The 21,232-nt window shown below is 31.8% G+C and overlaps 1 protein-coding gene across 2 annotated transcripts in view; it reads right to left on the bottom strand.

Annotated features, from left to right (window-relative positions):
* The window catches only part of LOC148944115 (uncharacterized), a 285,083-nt gene that overhangs the window by 211,072 nt on the left and 52,779 nt on the right, over window positions 1-21,232 (bottom strand). For both annotated transcript variants that reach the window (XM_089100272.1, XM_089100273.1), the window contains exons 7-10: window positions 16,891-17,056; window positions 10,922-11,040; window positions 5,837-5,975; window positions 1,379-1,592 (exon numbers count right to left, since the gene is read on the bottom strand). In XM_089100272.1, coding sequence (XP_088956398.1) covers window positions 1,379-1,592; window positions 5,837-5,975; window positions 10,922-11,040; window positions 16,891-17,056 — 638 coding nt within the window. The remainder of the gene's footprint in view (window positions 1-1,378; window positions 1,593-5,836; window positions 5,976-10,921; window positions 11,041-16,890; window positions 17,057-21,232) is intronic.

Below are 21,232 nucleotides of genomic sequence, written 5' to 3'. Positions count from 1 at the left end.
TTTCTTCTTACTTTTTTAAACGAGGGAGTCCATAATTAAATCAACTTTATCAGAGTTTACTTACGAGATTGTCTCACAGGCTATCCACAGGCTTATTGACTATTAATTTGGCAATATTCTAGTTTTGAAGCAAAGAAGTTTCTTTTCATCAGTAAAACAATTTTTAAAAAGTTTATTTAGCTCACAAAATAACTATTAAGTTCAAAACATTACTGTTAATGTTTGAACCTTATACTTTTTAAGCCAATTAATGTATTGTTATTCTAGTTCACACATTTTTAATTTTTTGTTATGTTGCTATTATTTCAGATATAAGAAAAAAAACACCATTTTTTGCAGAAAAACAAACCTGGAAAATAAAATATACACCAGTTCCTAGGTCCAGGCTTTGGACCAAGGCTATCCTAGAAAATTGCATATATCGAGCCACATTAGGATGGAGGTTGCATTATCTGTAGCAGTAGTCTATTTGGAAAGAAATTCTAACTTGCTTTCTTTCTTTATCCAACAGGGGGGTGGGGGAGGGGAAGATGAATCAGAGATTTTTTTCCCCGAAGAAGTGCATTAGTGTATTAGTAGTTGAAGTGTCCCTTTTTTGGGGTCGTCCCAAACTTGCTATTATGCGCCGGGACCTATTTTGATATTGTTAGTATTATATGAAGTTTTGTTAGTATTATATGGAGATTTCAGTGATTATAGTTTTACTTTGTTATTATTATAGAGATTCCTATGTTGTGTTTTTTGTGACCAATTTGTAAAAAAAAAAAAAAAAAAAAAAAAAAAAAAAAAAAAAAAAAAAAGGCCTAGCCTAAGCCTATTGTATCTTGTCATCCTATAGGCTTTTAATTCAGGTTCAAAATATTAAAACCTTCACAACATATCTTGTTCGTGGAAGAGAAAACAAGCATTCTTATAGCTATCAAAAATTACCCATACTTTTGAAATGTCTGCAAAATTCAAAGCAGGTTGAAGTTCTACTCTGCTATTAACACGGAGTTGAACTAACAAAGGAGTTAAAATTAGTCGTTGAGTTCAGCTACCAATAGATTTGAGGAAGATTTAGGCAAAAACATACATCCAGCAAGGAAATCCAACGCAAAAACATAAATCCACGTGGATACAGGATTTTCATCCAGGTCAAATCGTCATGAGAGCGGCATCTTAGGACCAAAATCTTACTTCTTATACCATTTTTATGCAAACGTAAATGTTAAATATATTATCCAGTTCCTGGAATTCAAGGAGCTACTACATGGCATATTGCAGCAACTGGTAATAGTCTAACACACCTCGTATAGATGAAGAAAAAGGAAAAGGGCTAAATAGTCTTGACTATAAAGCCCATATTCTAAAACAACAAAAAGCAGATAAAAAATACCTTGATTGACGGGTTCAATTTGGAGTACCCCTTTTACTTGACCAAGAAGTGTAGCAGATGGACACTTCATCAAAGCTAGATAAGCGGCAATCCTGAGCTCGCTATCAGCAGATAGATCTCGAAAAATTCTCAACAGATTTGATCGATCAAAATCACAAGTAACGCGACGGATAGCAGCAATAGCAGAAAGTCGTACTTCCATTGGATTATCTTCCTAGAAAACAAAAATTGATAAAGCATCACAGAAATACCTGTAAAGTCTATATTGCCTATTAAGCGTCATAACGATTGCGTCATTACACATGCTCAATTGCGTCATACATATTAGCGTCATTACATATTATCAGTAATTGCAATTTCTTGCTTTTTTAAGGCCGATTTTTTTATGTTAAAAATTATGGGATAAGTCGTCTTTAAACGATCAGGGGAAATCAGGGGAAAATGTACCCCCAAACAACTTAAATCAGGGGAAAATGTGATACCTTGAAATACACTTGCAGGTTATTTAGATGAACAACACAGCTGAATGGCCTTATTCCACAATTCGTCAAGGAACTTAACAGATTGTTTCAAAAATCACCAATGTCCGTTTTAAAGGTTTTATTTAGGCATTAACTTTTCTATTTATATTCGAAAAAACAAAATCAAAATAAAAGCTTTTGACGATATAAATGCTTTTTGAAATAGTAAAATTAAACTTCGGTGGCTTGGTCACATAAAACAGATGAGTCAATTTCATCTTCCGAAAATCATCTTTGAAGGTCAATTTCACGGTTGTCTCTTTGATGTCGCCCCCCCCCCCAAAGAGGCGGAAGAAAAATTTTTCGCCTCATCGCCTTTCCGACCTTTTTCGCCTAGCAGAAGACCGTGAGGCATACGGAAGACGTATCCACGCCATTCCGAAGAAAAAAGCCTCAAGACGACCTCCAAAGACGGATGGGACTTAAGTCATGTAAGTTAAATTTGATCAAAGTCAAGTCTTGTTTTTATAAGAGAATATAAATACCCTAAAAATAATAATGACTATGTTTTCAAGGAAAGACGCAAAGATGTCATTTGACTTTATTAGGAATTATAATAGGCTGCCAAATATAATTAGTGTTAGTAGTGTATTAGTTTCTAGTTTTATTATTCATTTATACATTCGTTTTTCTTATGTAATATTTGTTTTTAATATTATCAATAATTGTTATTCTTTACTAAGTGTGATTTCATAGATATTAAAAACGATACGACCACTCCTGAGGGGGAAAATTATCCAATTCATCCTCTAGAAATATGCTCATAAATTGCAATGTGCTCGACTCACATGAACTCACATGAACATTTTTTTCAAAAATATAAGGCTCTAAACGAATTTTCTCAAATTCCTAACCTTTCTGGATCGTTTTTTTTCAGGCCAGAAAATCCATGTTGAGCACATTGAAAAAGCGTATGGAGCCGTTTTCAAGAATTACATATATTATACACACATATATATATATATATAAATATAGATATATATATTATACATATACATGCATATATGCATATATTATATATATATATATATATATATATATATATATATATATATATATATATATATATATATATATATATATATATATATATATATATATATATATATATATATATATATATATATATATATATATATATACGTACACAGTTGGTAAAGATATAACGAGACACGTGTTTTTTCAAAGATAATTACAAACAGGAAAACTCCTATGTTTTTCTTTAGTTGGAATAGTAAAGGACGAACCACAGGGAATCAGGCAGCGAAGTAAGTCAAACATGGCGCCATACCCAAGAGAAGAAACTTTTCAAAAGATACTTGTGATGACGTCGTTCATCATGTTTTATACGAAAATATAGTTTAAAAAAAGTTGAATTTATTTAAAATATTGTATTTTGTTACTAAAAAAGGCACTAGATGTAGCGATTTTCTTTAAAATGAGCCCTTAAACAGTTTCTATGATGTCCCAGTGCCCCATTAGCTAAAGAGAAGGAAAATGGATATAAAAAAACAAAGATGCTTCCAATGCATAATTTTGTTAATTGTTTTGCAAGCCATTTTTATTTCCCTTCTTGTTCAAGCCAAGAGACTGTCAATTTCCTGTATAAGGTTTTTAGCCAAGGTGGTTCCAACGATATACTTTGTGTTTCGATCTAACATCATTTTTAGGGGGGTCTCAGGCTAATTTTCTTGGTTATCATGGGCCGTGATCGTCTTTTACTAGATTGTAGCAACCGCAGGAACCACAATGAAAAAGTCATATTTCGCTTAAAAACAATAGGATAAGATGCTTTTTGTGCCAAAATATCATCCTAAAGAAGTTACATGATGAATATAGTCAAATCAATACTATAACACTCACCAGCATATTGTAAAATAAACCACATCAAGTGCTTCCAAAATATTTACCATTAAAATGCCAAGTAAAATAAGGGACGAATTGTTCAAGATATCTCTCAGTTCTAGAAACTGGTAAATCCTTAATTGGATGAATTAATTTGAGTAAACTGGGTAAAAGTGGTAAACACTGAATTCGGTAAATCTTTTTGATTTTTCGGAGTCTAGCATTTAGTCCTTCAATAGGAGGTTTCAAAGTCAGCTACTAAAATAAGAAAAACCAATGAAAATAAGACAATGATTAGATGAAAGATAAATACCAACGAGGAAGTACTAGTCAGCCGTATCCTAAGTAGGTGCGGTAGTTAGATTCATTGAAATGATTATTGACAGAGTTAAATAAACAAAATATATTTTTATAAAAAATCAAATACTTCTGAAAGCATTGTCATTAAAATGCCGGGTAAAATAAGGGACAAATGATTTAAGATGCCTCTTGGTTCTAGAATCATTAGGGCAAATCGTTAATTGTCGATAATCTTTTTGATTTGTCTGGTTACACTGTTAGGTCCTAAAATAGGAATTCCTCAAGGTTGGACAATTAGAATAAGAAACACCAATGAAAATGAGATGACGATAAGACGAAAGATGAAAATAAAGTGAAAGATGAAAAAAAACGCAATAAGAAACTAAGCCGTATCCTAAGTAGCTGTGGTAAGATAGGTTCATTAAAATGATCAACGATGAAGTTTCTTATATTGAAAGGTATAAGAAATAAAAGTCAATTTCGTGCTACTAACCTCCTTTACTTCCAATACTATAGCAGCCATCTAAAAAAAAAACACACATACGAGTAATAAAACTTTAAATGAGAAAACCCATAAAGGATAGGGGCTTGTATCAGACATTTTCTCCCCCCTCCCCCTGGAAGACCAAATGAAAATTGTATTATTTTCTGGAAAAATAGCTAATTTCTTCCATGAAAAACATTTTCGAATTTTTGCCCCCCCCCCCCCTCACCGGCACTGATTATTTTTTTCATGTTGACCCCTGCTCTGTACACCTAACTGTGCATGCGTGGTTTTGTGTGCATGATGTGTTTGGCCTAGCTACGTACCTGATCAGTAGAAAAACTAAATAGGACATGAGCAGCAGAAAGGAACTTTGACGTTTATTAACTGCTTTTATTAATTTTATATATTTGTTATCGGTTGTTTTCATTCTTCACTTTTCTTCGATACGGTTATTTCTTTGCTCTTTTTGATTAAGTCACATTTAAAATTATAATTTATTTTCTTTTACAGTTTCTCTATTTCCTGTCCTTGCTTTATGATGCTCTAAAGAGCCTTTAGAAAAATGAAAACAAATCAGTCATTTTTTTTCTAGATTTTAAATCACCTGTCTCCAGAAAGCCCGTTTTTAGTGACTTGTTTTTTTACGATACTAACGTCACACATATAAATATAAAAAATATAAATGTTTTTACTTTTATAACTTTAATAAATCAAATAATATTAACATTTTGATTACTAAATATCAGTATATGTATATTAAACTGACAATGCATATTCATTTGTATTTTTTCAGTAAAGTGAAAATTATGATGAAAAAGTGAAAAGGTGAGAATTATGAACCCAACTGATGTTTATTTCTGCTCGTTTTGAGTTTCACTCGGTTATTTATTGTTTTTTATGTTCGTTTTTGGTTTCATTTATTTATCGATGCTGATTTGTGGTAGTTTCACGCTTGGTAGATTATTTGATTTTATTTTTGCTAATTTTTTGTTTAATGGAATTCTTTACTTTTCTTTGAAAAACTTATTTTGTGGAAAAAGTTTTTTTAATTAATAACACAAAATAGTCACTTGGCTTCAAGTTTCGGCTACCCGTCATGCAGTTGTTTTCAGAGCTTAAGGTTAGCGATTGGCTGGGAGTTATAGCTATTTTCTGGAAAAATAGCTATTTTCTTCCATGAAAAACATTTTCGAATTTTTGCCCCTCCATTCACAACCCTGGCTTCATTGTTACTAGTTTCAATCGTTATTTCTAGATCTTGGAGCATTTCTAGATGTGACACGTATGAAACTAAAGTTAACTTACTTCATAACATCTTTTGAGCGTATCTTCACTTCCAGCAATAATTCCTGCATTTCCAAGAGCTTTTAGTGCAATAAGAATAACTTCCTTACTATCTTCGTCAGTAGAACGGCATGCACTTCCTAGTTTTAACTCGATTTTCCTAGAATAAATTGAACATCAAATACATTAAATACAAGAATAGCTACGTGGTACAAAGTCACAATTATATTTCTTTTGACAGGGATATTACCCCACAATATATTTCGGGTTAAAGTGATATGTACAGATCCAGGGGCAAGGCTACCAAATAATGGCACCCTGAAAATCGAGGCCTTATACATGCATATTAGTTGAAGTACAACTTTTTCTTCTTATGCCTGAAGAAAATAGCCACCTGTATTTAAAAATGTCTCGGATACATATTGGATGTAGCTTATAGGTACATTAAAGTATTTTTTTTACCTTTTGCGCATAGCGCGCATAGCCATATTTGGATTACATTCGCACGAAGTCAATTTTGACCAATCAATTTCGATCAGGGACACATATCTTTTGGATTTATAGATGCATAGAGGTGAAATTTTTTCTTTTGTGCATAACATGCATAGCCATCTTTAAATGACATTCACAAAAAGTCAATTCTGACCAATCAATTTTGATCATGGATACATATCTTTTGAGTGTATAGATGCGTAGAAATGAAGTTTTTTTCTTTTGTCCGTAACGCGAAGAGCCATCTTGGATGACATTCACAAAAAGTCAATTTTTACTAATCAATTTTGATCATGGACACATGTATGTTGGATGTATAGATGCATAGAAGTGAAATATTTTTTTTTGTGCATAACGCACATAGCCGTCTTTGGATGATATACACAAAAAGTCAATTTCGACCAATCAATTTTGATCATGGACACATATCTTTTGGATGTATAGATGTATAGAAGTGAAATTCTTTCTTTTGTACATAACGCGCATAGCCATCTTTGGATGACATTCACAAAAAGTCAATTTTGACCATTCAATTTTGATCATGGATACATATCTTTTGAATGTATAGATGCATAGAAGGGAAATTTTTTCTTTTGTGCATAACGCGCATAGCCATCTTTGGATGAAATTCACAAAATCAACTTTCACCAATCAATTTTGATCATAGATAAACATTTTTTGATGTATAGATGCATAGAAGCGAAATTTTTCTTTTCTGCATAACCTACACAGCCATCTTTGGATGATATTCACAAAAATTCAATTTTGACCGATCAATTTTGATCATGGATACATATCTTTTGGATGTATAGATGCAAAGAAATGAAGTTTTTTCTGTTGTGCGTAACGCGCACAGTCATCTTTGGATGACATTCACCAAAATTCAATTTTGACCAATCAATTTTGATCATGGATACATATTTTTTGGATGTATAGATGAATAGAAATGAAGTTTTTTCTTTTGTGCGTAACAGCTACAGCCATCTTTGGATGACATTCACAAAAAGTCAATTTTGACCAATCAATTTTCATCATGGATACGTATCTTTTGGATGTATAGAACGCATAGTAGTGAATTTTTTTCTTTTGTGCATAACGTGCATAGCCGTCTTTGGATGACATTCACAAAAAGTCAATTTTGACCAATCAATTTTGATCATGGACACATATCTTTTGGATGTATAGATGCAGAGAAGCGAAATTTTTCTTTTGTACATAACGCTCATAGCCGTCTTTGAATGCCATTCACAAAAAGTCAATTTTTGGACATATATCTTTTTTGGAACACATATCTTTTGGATGTATAGATGCATAGAAGTGATTTTTTTTTCTTTTGTGCAAAAACGCGCATAGCCATCTTTGGATGACATTCACAAAAAGTCTATTTTGACCAATCAATTTTGATCATGGACACATATTTTTTGGATGTATAGATGCAGAGAAGCGAAATTCTTTCTTTTGTACACAACGCGCATAGCCATCTTTGAATGCCATTCACAAAAAGTCAATTTTGACCAATCAAATTTGATCATGGATACATATCTTTTGAAGGTATCGATGCATAGAAGGGATTTTTTTTTCTTTTGTGCATAACGCGCATAGCCATCTTTGGATGACATTCACAAAAAGTCATTTTTACAAATCAATTTTGATCATGGATACACATCTTTTGGATGTATGGATGCATAGAAGTGAATTTTTTTTCTTTTGCGCACAACACGCATATTCATCTTGGAATGACGTTCACACAAAGTCAATTTGACCAATCATAGTCTATTGGAATGTAATTTTGTGATTAATGGCAGACAGATCGGATACATCATTTCAATTTTTATTAGGGCGTAGGGGAGAGATTCGGGCATTTGATGAGGGGAAAGTAGGTAAATCTGAATAAAAGACACATTTTTGTATGGTTTTGCGATTCCATTAAACTGAGGGAAGGTTTTATAGATTCCTTGCCCCTCAGCATAATAAAGAGAGTCCCCGAACAATTATGCAACGGAAAGCGAATATAACTAAACATATACAATTGAGAAAGGAACACAATGCTATATTTACTAAACATGCCACCCACAGTCATGGAAGAAGAAAAAAAAACAATTGTTTGAATACATCAAACATTTTAAAATGTGCCTCAAATTGAATTAAATGCGATTCAAAATTCAATGGTAATATGCGAAGACCTGAGAGTAGTACCATTCAGACCTATTTTTTATTCCTTTTTTGACTATAGAGTAATCATTGAAAAATACGTGTAATGTTGAACGGATGTAATTTAAACACTTAAATGCATCACAATTGATTATAGACTTTCAATAAGAACAACCTAAGATTTTGAACTTTATTCTGCTTTTGCTTTTGAGTTATAATGCTTAAATGCTAGGTTTAAGCTATTATTACTATACCAAAACGCTTAGTTTTTAGTTTGGCTTTTTAAATTTTTTTCCTTCTTTTTTTTACAATTTTATTTTTTTTGCAGTGTCACGTATGGGTATGTGATATGCCAGTAATCCCCAACTACTACACCTAGCAAAGACGACCTTAAAGTCTGATTCTATCCCCCCCCCCTTTACTTCGTAAAACCCGTGACATATTTAAAGTTTGACCATGGGACACCAAATCTCCTCTTAATATTTTGAATAATAGAGGTTGACATAAGTTATTACTATAGAGCATCACGGAATAGGTAACTACAATGAATGTATTCAGCCTTTGGCATTTTTTGGGAACGGGGGGGGCTTATATTTGATTCTGTTAGAGCAAAAGCGTGTTAAAGCCCCGAGGGCTTTAACACTTAAAACCCTTCTAGTACTAGCCTTTCATAGTTTAACTTCAAAATATTTATAACATATACTTGCAACAATAAAACATGTCCTATTACATGCTAATTTGTGTGTGGCAAATATGTATGGTGCCCCTTTTAGCTTGGTGCCCTTGTTTCATAATTAGTCTAACTTTTTTTTTGTTCCGCGTCGGACAGATTATCCTTTTATTCACGATCAAAAAAGAATAAGATACACGTCAAATTGATAAATTTCCTCAGTAAAACCACGGTTTCATCATTTAGTCTCAAAAGCTTCAAATATGTTGACATGGTACAAAAAATGCAAGAAGTATATGCTGAAATATATGTGCAAGAAATATATCGTCCTTTATTATTATTATTTATTGAAAATCCGTCGTCATATAAAAGAAAATGACGGAGCAGTAAAAAGAGAAAAAAAAAATATCACTATACAACTATGACAACGTAACTAGAGTTGAAGAAGTCAGCTCTAAGCACGTCTTGAAATCTTTGGTTGTGTTTCATCATAAGTTTAGCAACCGCTCTAGTAGCAACTGCTATGTGAAGACTATTGATGAGCTTTGTATTTTGTGAAACAGAAGAAAATGGAGCGAATTTCAATTTATTAGCATTTGTAAGAATCTTCCAAAAGAATGCAATGTAGAGGATGCGGGGGAGAGCAACATTATTGTACAGCGTTGCAAGATAACGGCGATTGAAATGGAGCTTAGCAGAGACTATGGAAGTTAATGACGCTGATATGCGGCGTTTGGTGCCTTCTGTTAGGAGAGGACGAGTGTGAGAAATCGTATTTCCAATGGGAATACCAAGGTAAACTATTTGGTCAGAAGAACAGGTCTTTGAATGCCCAAGTACAATTTCATCAGGAAGTGGGCCTTTCCAGTTAAAAAGCACTACGTTGGACTCTTCAACGTTAAATTCAAGACCAGATTTTAAGTATTCTGCTTGCAGTTTTCGGAAAGGTGTAGTTCTGTTTGACAATCTACATACCGAAAATACTTGAAATTATACAGACTTTAACTACTTAGTTTGGTTTATTTATATTCGCAGTCATCAATCTACAGCCGATTCATAGATTCCCCAAACAAATCCAAAGTTAGATTAAGTGTATCAGAAATCATGAAGCAAATAAGTGCAGCTTATTTATTTTTACGGTTAAACATGAAAATACTGAGATAAAAATGTAGTTTTACACTAATAAAATCATAACCTTGAAACAACCAAAAGAAGATCCCAGAAAATCACGGTTTTCAGATGGGTAGATGGGGGGGGAGAATTTCTTTTTTGATGTCCTTGGTACTTCAAAGATAAAATAAATAAAAGACATATAAAATAAATCAAAGACAAATAAATTTAAAGATATAAATGTTTCCAATGGATCGGAATTGCTGTTGGCTGAACTGCAAATCCACGTCGATAACCTTCAAATCTAACTAGTTGAAAGGCAGCTTTCAAATCGAATAATTGAAAATTATTCAACTGTGGGTTGAAAAGAAATAATTTCTTGAAAATCTGGTAGGACTAAGAAAATTCAAGAACAATAATAAAAAATAATCATTTCTAGCCAAACGAAATTCGTTTTTTCCTAATTCGCGCAAATTAATATGCCAACAATCCAAAAAATTTTGTTTAGAAGCACATCCAGCTATTTTGAAAAGGCTGAAAAATAAAATATAAAAGATAAGAAAATAAAAAAACAAATGGATAAGAAAATAAATAAGACAAGAAAATAAAATAGATAAGAAAACAAAAAGAAAAAATTATATATACATAAACCAAGGTTCATTGTTCAAAAAAATTAAGCTTACCTGATCACCATTTTTATCTCATCATTGACTGTACAATCTGCTGATTTACAAAAGTGATGAATTAAAGACGAGATGCCAAGAAAAGCGCTTTTGCTTGGTTTTGCAACTTCCAATAATGGCTGAAAAGGAAATAAATAATTCTTCCGGGGGCGAAGGTCACACTTAATGTCAAATTTGACGTATCTGAGTCGTCAATTAAAAACAATTCGAGAGTCCGTTTTTGTAAGTGGGACACGAAGTTAACCTTGAAATTTATAGCGCAGAGCAAAATCAACTTAGTTATGTTTTGGCCTGAGTTGTTGATAACATTAGATATAGAACAAAACGAAGCATCAAAAAGCTGAAGACAGAAACCTGAAGATAGAATTCAGATTGCAAGATAGATAAAAGGGTACTGGTGCGTTAAACGTACACTTTTATATACTAATGAGAGACGAAACCCGCCAGACTGGTTATTTTCAAGAGACCGCTATTCAGAAATGGAATGCAACGAGTAGTTTTCATTGCGTTTACGATATTTAAACTTTTGTTTTTGGGGTTTAGGGGGAGAAAAAGGTGCATAGGTTAGGTTATGTATTCAATATATGGTATATTTTACCCCCACCTCCCTAATGTGCAAATATAAAGCCCAAATTTGTTTATAAACTATTATATATTCATACTATTTTATTTTATTTCATTAGCATTAACCAAACATGACTTTTTAGAAGTGTCCGTATAATGCACCAGTACCGATAAAAGACTAGATAGATATACAGATAGATGGATAGACAGAAAGATAGAAGACTGAAAATAAATAAGAAAGATAGAAGACTGAAGGCTGAAGATAGAATATCATTAGAGATAAAATAAAATGAAGAATCAAAAACATGAGGAATCATCAACCTGAATTATTGATAACATCAGATAGAATAAAATGAAGAATAAAAAGTCAGTTTTTTTTGTCAAGAGTATAAAAAGGCTAAAAAAAATAGTTTTAGCGGTGGAACAACTGGATGGATGACACTAAATAACTTCTAAACAAACAACATCAAACAAAATGAAGTCAAGTCACAGAACCAGGAAGCGAACACAGTGAATTTAATTTTGATATACTTATTGCCAGTTTTTTTAACCCACTTTTCAACAACTGCGATTGTCTTTTCGTATTAGAAAATAATCTATTCCAGTTTCACTATTTTCCAAGGGTAAGAACCACCTCTACAAAACGACTCAAAGCACCATAACTCTTACTTGGATACAAAAAAAGTATTTACCCTCACCCTATCAGATACATCCTTTGGTTATTGACATGATTTTTCATTATCAGTTTATAGTGAAGTGGCACTGACTATAGATAATTTGGATCAAATTATTACAATGCTTAAGTTAGTAAATTTACTATTCCACATTCCCAAACAAATAAATTAAACAACACTTTCGCTCTGGATAAAACCTCGGAGGATTTGCGGTCGCGCGAAAGTCTAAGTATAACCTATCTGTATGAAAATAGATAAATAAATAAATAAAAATAATAATAGATAAATAGAATCTAAAAAAAAAATAATAATAAAAAATCTAGTCTCCATCATTCTTCAATAATCAACTCCCCCGCCCCCACCCTGCCCTCCCAACCCCACCTTAGCCCCTGCACATCCTTAATTCCCCAGCTTCTCTTCCTCCCCTTCCCAGCCTAACAGCCATTATCAAATTCAACAATATCCCCCCCCCCCAAAAAAAAATCTTTTAAATCCTTTTTAAACTGAGGTAAGTGTTTCACCGCCCTAATGCTCGATGGTACCTCATTCCATACAGATGGACCCAGGTTTTCTTTTATGGAAAATGAAGATCTGGTACCGTAATGCAAATCAACATCTATATTATCACAATGCAAAGCAAAGCAATAGCTACAACCTAGTAAAGTACGAATTATGACTCATAGTAATTCATCACAAAGGGGTCGCAAGGGGATTAAAATAGAATTTAGTACCACATATTTTATAAAATAAAGCCTATTAATGCCGCAGAGGAGCCTATTAATGCCACAGAGAAGCCTATTATTTTATAAAATAAAGCCTATTACTGCCTATTAATGCCGCAGAGGAGCCTATTATTTTATAAAATAAAGCCTATTAATGCCGCAGAGGAGCCTATTAATGCCGCAGAGGAGCCTATTAATGCCTAATAAAGCCTATTAATGCCGCAGAGGAGCGGCTCTTTTGAAGCAAACGCTATAAAAAAATAAATAGCACTCGGTTCCCCAATTGAGCACTTTTTTAAATATAGTAATCATTACTCTGAAAAAAACGCACAGCCTCTTTAACGCACGTTGGCTTCCTCAAAACCTAAAAGCACGCGACTCCATCGTCTAATTTTAGCAAAAAGGTATGCATACTGTACCCCCCTCTCCTTTCTGAAATCCTAAATTTTCTTGAATTTCTGAGCACTTATTATTCAATTATCAAATCATTTTTTTATTACTCCCCCCCCCCCACCAACAAAAAAGCAACCCACTATATTATCTTCCCCTAACTTTATACACCCAGTTTATAGTAGAGTATTATCTTTCTAGAATCTTCCTGAAAACGTCACCCCTTAGACGCCCAACCGTCACCCCTTTTCTTTCTTTAATCAGAAAAATTGGATAAGAAATAAACACTGGTTTCGTCAACTGCATCCTTGTATGTCCCTGAAAAATTATCTGTAGTTAACATCAAAATAAGGTAAAGATCCTTAAATATCTGTAGTGAATCCGAATTTTTTCTAAATATGTAAATGCCTTTATCTTGGAACTAGTCACATAAAAAATTTATTTATTAATAAGGAGCAAGGCAGGCCTTTGGCCACCGGTTTAAACCAATACGAGGTAAGGATTTTTATTTAGACCCCCGGTGGCCCCTTCACCACAACTCCCCAAGCCACTGCCAGATTTTAGCAAAAAGGTATATATTCTGCTCCTTAATTGAACTCGAATAAAAATAGGTTTTAATCTACTTGAGACACCCAGCTAAAAAAGTTTCCCAAGGAATTTTCCCAAGTTTCCAAGTTTCCAAAGTTTCCTAAGTTTCCCAAATTAAGGGGGAAAAAATTATCATTATACCGTATTTTAGCATAAAAACAACCAAAAAACAATAAATTTATAAATGATAAGTGAATGTATAAGATATATGTATGAGGTATATGTGTAAGAGTGATGTACAAGATATATGTAAAATATATATAAAAATTATATAAACGTAGTTAGACATAGGGATTACTTTAATCCATGAGTTTGATTAAAAGAGGGATATTTTTATTTATACGTGTTCCGTATTTACAATCATCAAAATGCCTTCTCCAAAAAAAACACTGACAACACTGTTGTCACGTGCGGAGCTCATATGCATCAAAGTTGGCAAAATCTAGCCATTCAGCTCTTCCAAAGTTGTTTTTTTCTCACATGGTGTGTAATGACACAGCCGAAAAATATGTCTAATAAAATGATAAACTGAAATCAAAATTCTAAAAAAGTATTACCTGCCAACTAGTCCGACTTTTCAGCATTACATTGGTAAAGAAACAAATTACCCATATTAGTAGAGAAATAAAAAAACAATATTTATTACAATACTAATATTAATTACATTCTAATATTTATTTCCTAATATTATTTACATACTTATATACTAATTATATAATATTTATGTACTAATATACTAATAATATAAACGTTACTAATTATAAATTAATAATTATATAATATTATATACTAATATACAAATATTTATTTACTAATTTATATACTAATGTTAATTTAATATAATGCTTGCATATCAACGCTTTCACGACTAAAGGTCGTATCTGAGATTTTCCAACTTGTGAGATAATTTCCAAAAAACGTTTTCTATGCTGTTTTCAAATGAAAGGTCAACACATCAATTTATTTTCGATCATAGTTTGATTTTCCTGTTCATGATTTTGATACCGAAAGATACATCAAAAGAATCAAATTTTTATGCTGATTTCAAATATACAAGTTTCATCAAGTTTAGTCTTACCCATCAAAAGTTACGCGCCTGAGAAAATTTCCCTTATTTTCAAAAAAAGAGAAACACCCCTAAAAGTCATAGAACCTTGATGAAAATCACACCATCAGATTCAGCCTATTAGAGAATCTTACTGTAGAACTTTCAAGCTCCTATCTGCAAAAATGTGGAATTTTTTATTTTTTTTTGCCAGAAGAAAGATCACGGATGCGTGTGTTTTTTTTTCAAAGGGTGATCGTATCGACCCAGTGGTCCTAAAATATTGCAGGAGGGCTCATTAGAACGGAAATTAAAAGTTCTAGTGCACTTTTCAAGGGACCAAAAAATGGAGGGCAACTAGGCCCCCTCCCACGCTCATTTTTTCCCAGAGTCACCCGATCAAAATTTTGAGATGGCAATTTTGTTCAGCATGGTCGAAAAATACAATAACTATGTCTTTGAGGATGACTTAATCCCCCACCATCCCCGGGGGGAGAACTGCACGTTATAAACTTAGCCCAATCTTCACATATAGTACTGGTTATTGGGAAGTATCCAGAAGTTTTCAGGGGGATTTTTTCTGGTATTTGGGGGGAGGGTCGGTCGGGTGTTACGTGGGAGGATCTTTCCATGGAGGAAGTTTTTATGAGGGATTGGACATTGCTATGAAGGGGGCGCCATATTTCCCAGCATTATTTAAAAAAAGATCAGAAATTAAATAAGAAAAACAACAGTTTTTTCAATTGAAAGTAAGGAGAAACATTAAAACTTAAAACGAACAGAAACTATTACGTACATGATTGGGTTCGCCCCCTAGTTTTTTTTTTTTTTTTTTTTTTTGTACTTTCATCAGTTTTTTTTTGTACTTTCATCAGAGCTATTCAGAGCTATTTATTCTAATTAACGGCGTTTGTGATTAAGGGGTCATTCTTAAAGAATCAAAACAAAATTTGAACTTTAGCATAAAGAGCGAGGTATTGACTAGGGGGCAAAATCCCTAATATACGTAATACAATTATACGAATATAGAAGTTCGTTACGTAAGTTAATTCGTAAGTTAAGTAAGAACAAAATTTCGAGAAAGCCATTTAGCCAAAAAAAAAGTAAAATTAAAATACAAATTTCGTTTTAATTATTCATGGACGGTGAGCCAAAATCAAAGCAGCATTAATTCAAAAAAGATCAGAAATTAAATATTAAAAAACAAGTTTTTTTAAGTGAAAGTAAGGAGTGACATTAAATCCTAAAACGAACAGAAATTATTCCGTATTTTAAAGGGGCTGTGGCCTCCTCAACGCCTCGCTCTTTACACTAAAGTTTGACTCTGTCTCACAACTTTATTTTTTAAAACAATAAAAAACTTCAGCGTAAAGAGCGAGGCGGTGACCAAATTCTAAAAAAAATAATTTTTACACTCTTAAAATACAAATAAAGAATTTTATTTATTTATTTTTATAAAACTTTTAATAGACTTATGAAAACTTATCATTGATAAGAATTTAGTTCAAGTTAAAACAAACCGAAATTTAATTTGTTCATCAAAAATGAAACAAAAATATTCATAAATATACAAAAATAATATATTTAAATAAAATTTGTACATTTTATTAAAATTTAACGAATAAATACTTATTCAATTATATAGTATGCATTTTTCATTAACATATTATATATACATATTCTAAATTTATTCGCTAATAATAAAAAACGTGCAAAAACGCCAAAACCTGGACATCTTATAGTGTATTTTGAAATTACTCTGCCTCTTCGCCCAAAGTCAAAGTTCCAGGTCCACTTAGATCCTCCCACCCCCCAAAAAACTCTGAAAGCTCAAATTCGACCCCCCCCTCTCCCAAACTGTTCCTGAGATATTGGAGATATGATATTCTTACGATCTGGCATCAGATAGTGTATTTTGATTTACCTCACTATGTGAATATATTGTCTCTGTCGAGTTGCTTAGCCAATTCATAAAATAAAACTTACAGCTACAGCAACTATCATATCGATGCTTGGCTTAGTATTAAAGGCAAGAGAGGTCAGCCAGATTGCTTGTTCGGTCTCAGTCAACACCTTATCTTGAACTAGATCTCTTAGCATTGCAAAAGCTGCCGCAGTTCTTACACTTGGTAGTGCATCCGTAAGAAACGCTCTGAAATAGATACAATGCAATATATATATATATATATATATATATATATATATATATATATATATATATATATATATATATATATATATATATATATATATATATATATATATATATATATATATATATATATATATATATATATATATATATATATATATATATATATATATATATATATATATATATATATATATATATATATATATATATATATATATATATAGATGTTGCAGAACATCTTTATAATTTTCCTCATCACAGTATTTTATTTGATCAAACAAAAATAGTAGATACGTGGGTAGGACTTTTACAAAGCTTCAGGGAAATCATAGAAAAAAAAAAGATAATATATGGGGGTTCTAGTATAAATAGAGAGGAAGGGGAATTTGGGATCAATTCAATTTATAATAATTTAATTAAAATGCAGGCAAGATATTCAACCAGTACTTATTTTAATAATATTTCTGAAACGAAAGATGACCGTGCGAACAAAGTTCAGAATGGGTTAAATGATGAGAAAAGTAAACGAACTGCAGCTAAGCTTGCAACCAAACGAATCCATTCAATTTATAATTCATAAATTGGTTGATGAACTTGTGAAATTTAATTAGGGGTTATGGGCCGGGGGGTTAGTTGACCTTTTATTGTTTTGGTCTAAGTATAAATATATTCTTCATTTTTGATAGATTTCCATTTATATACTGGGAGGAGGCGAGTTGAATCATTATAGACATTCAGTGCATGGAAGTGTTTATTTAATATATTTCCATTTATATACTGGGAGGAGCCGAGTTGAATCATTATAGACATTCAGTGCATCGAAGTGTTTAATTAATATGTGAGTTTTATTTCTTATTTATTTATATTTTTTCTTTTGTTGTTTTTTCTTTCTCTTTATGTGTTTAGTATGTTTTATTGTGATGTAAGTTAAGTTTTTTTTATTTTTTTTTTTTTTTTCCGTTGACAAAGGCTCCCGGATGTGGGGCCGAAATATTCGGAGCTTTTGTGCATAATTAATTGTTTTGTATTTTACTGCTTTATAGAAAATTAAAACCCGTTTTTCTTGTTTAAAAATATTTTTGTTTTTAATGGAAAAGCAGTGTGGTCTAAGAAATTATTTATATATATATATATATATATATATATATATATATATATATATATATATATATATATATATATATATATATATATATATATATATATATATATATATATATATATATATATATATATATATATATATGTATATATATATATATATATATATATATATTTTTTTATATATATATATATATATATATATATATATATATATATATATATATATATATATATATCATATACTATATATATATATATATATATATATATATATATATATATATATATATATATATATATATTTATATATATATATATATATATATATATATATTTATATGTATATATATATATATATATATATATATATATATATATATATATATATATATATATATATATATATATATATATATATATATATATATATATATATATATATATATATATATATATATATATATATATATATTAGGACTTTCGAGAAAGCCAACGATATTAGAAAGGTTTCTGACCACCCAAATAATTTACGTGCAATCACCCCTCTTGAACCAGGTAAAGAGCTACGAAAATTTGCCAAATCTTTGAAGAAATTAGTCTTTGTAAAAGAAAAAAAAATACAAAAAATGGAGGTTTTCAGCTTACTATTATGAAGGCAAAATAAAGATTCAAGTACATCAAGAACGCCAAAGGCAAATATCGAAAAAGATCAAGGAAGCAAATATCAAAAAAAGATCAAGAAAGCAAATATCGAAAAAAGATCAAGAAAGCAAATACCAAAATCAAGACATCAAAAGGCTAATATCAAAAAAGGAAGATTGTTGTTACTTACTCGAAATTATTTTTATAACTCGGGTCTCAAGCAAAACTGTGTTGATCATAGGCAGTGCAATAGCGTTGCCTAAGTAAAGGGTAATGTTGGCACAATGTATTAATTTTTATTTTATTTTTTGGGGGGGGGGGGGTTAGACCGGGGAACTTCGTATCGAAGGATTTGTCGTAGAAACTTCTAAAAGGGCTCATTCGATTAGAAATTGAAAGGGCTAGTGCCCTTTTTAATAGTCAAAATTAACTGGAGGGCAACTAACCCCCCTCCCACACCCACTTTTTTCTCAAACACATCCAATCAAAATTTTGAGATTGCTAATTTGTTCAACGTAGTTGAAAGGTCCGGAAATTATGTATTTAAGGATGACCGCCCCCCTGCAGCTTTCAGGGCAAGGGTTGCAAGTTATGCCCTGGGGGCATATAAGGTATATATAGAAAGGGTGATTGGTAATCAGAAGTGTTCTACTGCCCTTTTTAAGATTCAGAGTGATCGGAGGGTGGATACACCCCCCCCCCCTTCACCCACACCTTGTATTTTCCCGAAATGCAGCTGATAGAAATTTTGAGAAGGCCATTTGTTGTCGTAGAAACTTCGAAAAAAGCTCATCTCATTCGATTAGAAATTGAAAGGGCTAGTGCGCTTTTTAAAAGTCGAAAGTGATTGAAGGGAAACTAACCCCCCTACCACACCAACTATTTCCCCAAACACATCCAATCAAAATTTTGAGATAGCTAATTTGTTCAACGTAGTTGAAATGTCCGGAAATTATGTATTTGAGGATGACAGCCCCTCTACAGCTTTCAGGATTGTAAGTTATGCCCTGGGGGATATAAGGTTTATGCATAAAGGGGGATCGTATGAATTTCGGGAGGGGGCTCATTAGATTGGTAATCAGAAGTGTCGTATACATCAAAACCCCATGCCTTCTCAAGACCAGAACACAATCTGCGCTTTACTGAAAAAAAAAAATGACTGTGGATTGTCAATTTGATTTTGGCATATAATATTTGTTCCTTAAAGTTTTGATAATTTTTTGTTTATGAAAGTAAGAAAAATGAAAACATTTCAAATGTATTTTATTTTCAGTAAAGCGCAAGTTGTGTTCTGGTCTTGAGAAGGCATGGGGGTTGAGAAGGCTTGAGAAGTTGAGTTTGACTCGGCCATTTAATGTAATTTCTCTTCGTTTTGAGTTTCATTTATTTATTGATAGTGATTTTGTGGTAGTTTTACACTTGGAAGATTATTTGGCCTTATTTTTGCTCATTCTTGGCCTAATTGAGCTCATTACTTTTCTTTGAAAAACTTGTTTCGGGGAAAGGGTTTTTAATTAATATTATGAAAGATCGGAATCATTATAATAAAAAAAATAACTCTCTACTTTTTCCATGGTATTTTCCAGATCAGAGGCCAAAATGAAAAAAGAAGCAAAATGTCAAAATAAATTTATAGCCGCTTTCAGGGCAATATTTACCAAGAGGCATAGTTGTCGTCAGAATGCTAAAGATATATGACCCATCTAAGGGTACGCTATGGATAATAAGGACATTTGTATTATGGAACCTATTGGCATTGGATTGTTTTGTAAAATGCTACACAATAATTTGTACAATCCGGAAATATAATACTATTTGGGAACCACTCAGTCCAAAACTTTGGAGCAGGTTTCGCCTGGGGCAAAATCTTGATTTTAAAAAATTTTGATTTATTGACAAAATTTTCCATTTATTGAAATTTGTCTGAATTAATTAATAGTCTACTTACTTCCATGTTCAAGGAATGGTGATGAAGATATGGGGAAAATGAAAATTTTGGATTCAACTTGCTTATACTTACTACCAACTGCGACGTCTACTTTATTTTAATAAAACTAAAATTTCAAAAATTACGAAATGATTATAACCGTTAGATTATTTTTTTGAAATTTTCCCCCTAAAATTTCTTCGCCCGGAGCAAGTGTCCCCTGTGTCTCTTCCCTAAGACTGCCTCTGATTCCGTGAAAGAAACCAGTGAAAGACGATCAAGAGACAGAAACTCTCCAAGTGAAATAGTAAGCTTTAAACTTTTAAAAAAGAAGTCTCAATTGGTTACGAATTTTTCAAGAACTATTACGAATATAACGGAACTATTTTCGGTTACAACCAATATGGTAATTCGTTTGTTCCATTTTCCATGGAGCTGCACAAAAGAAATGAAATTTTTGAGTGGATCTATTGAGTGGATATTTATTCATTAATACATTA

Source organism: Artemia sp. Qi Xiang Cuo, chromosome 14 (genome assembly GCF_049724085.1).
Source record: "Artemia sp. Qi Xiang Cuo chromosome 14, ASM4972408v1, whole genome shotgun sequence".
Lineage (NCBI taxonomy): Eukaryota > Metazoa > Arthropoda > Branchiopoda > Anostraca > Artemiidae > Artemia > Artemia sp. Qi Xiang Cuo.
This window is presented reverse-complemented; position numbering and strand designations above follow the sequence as displayed.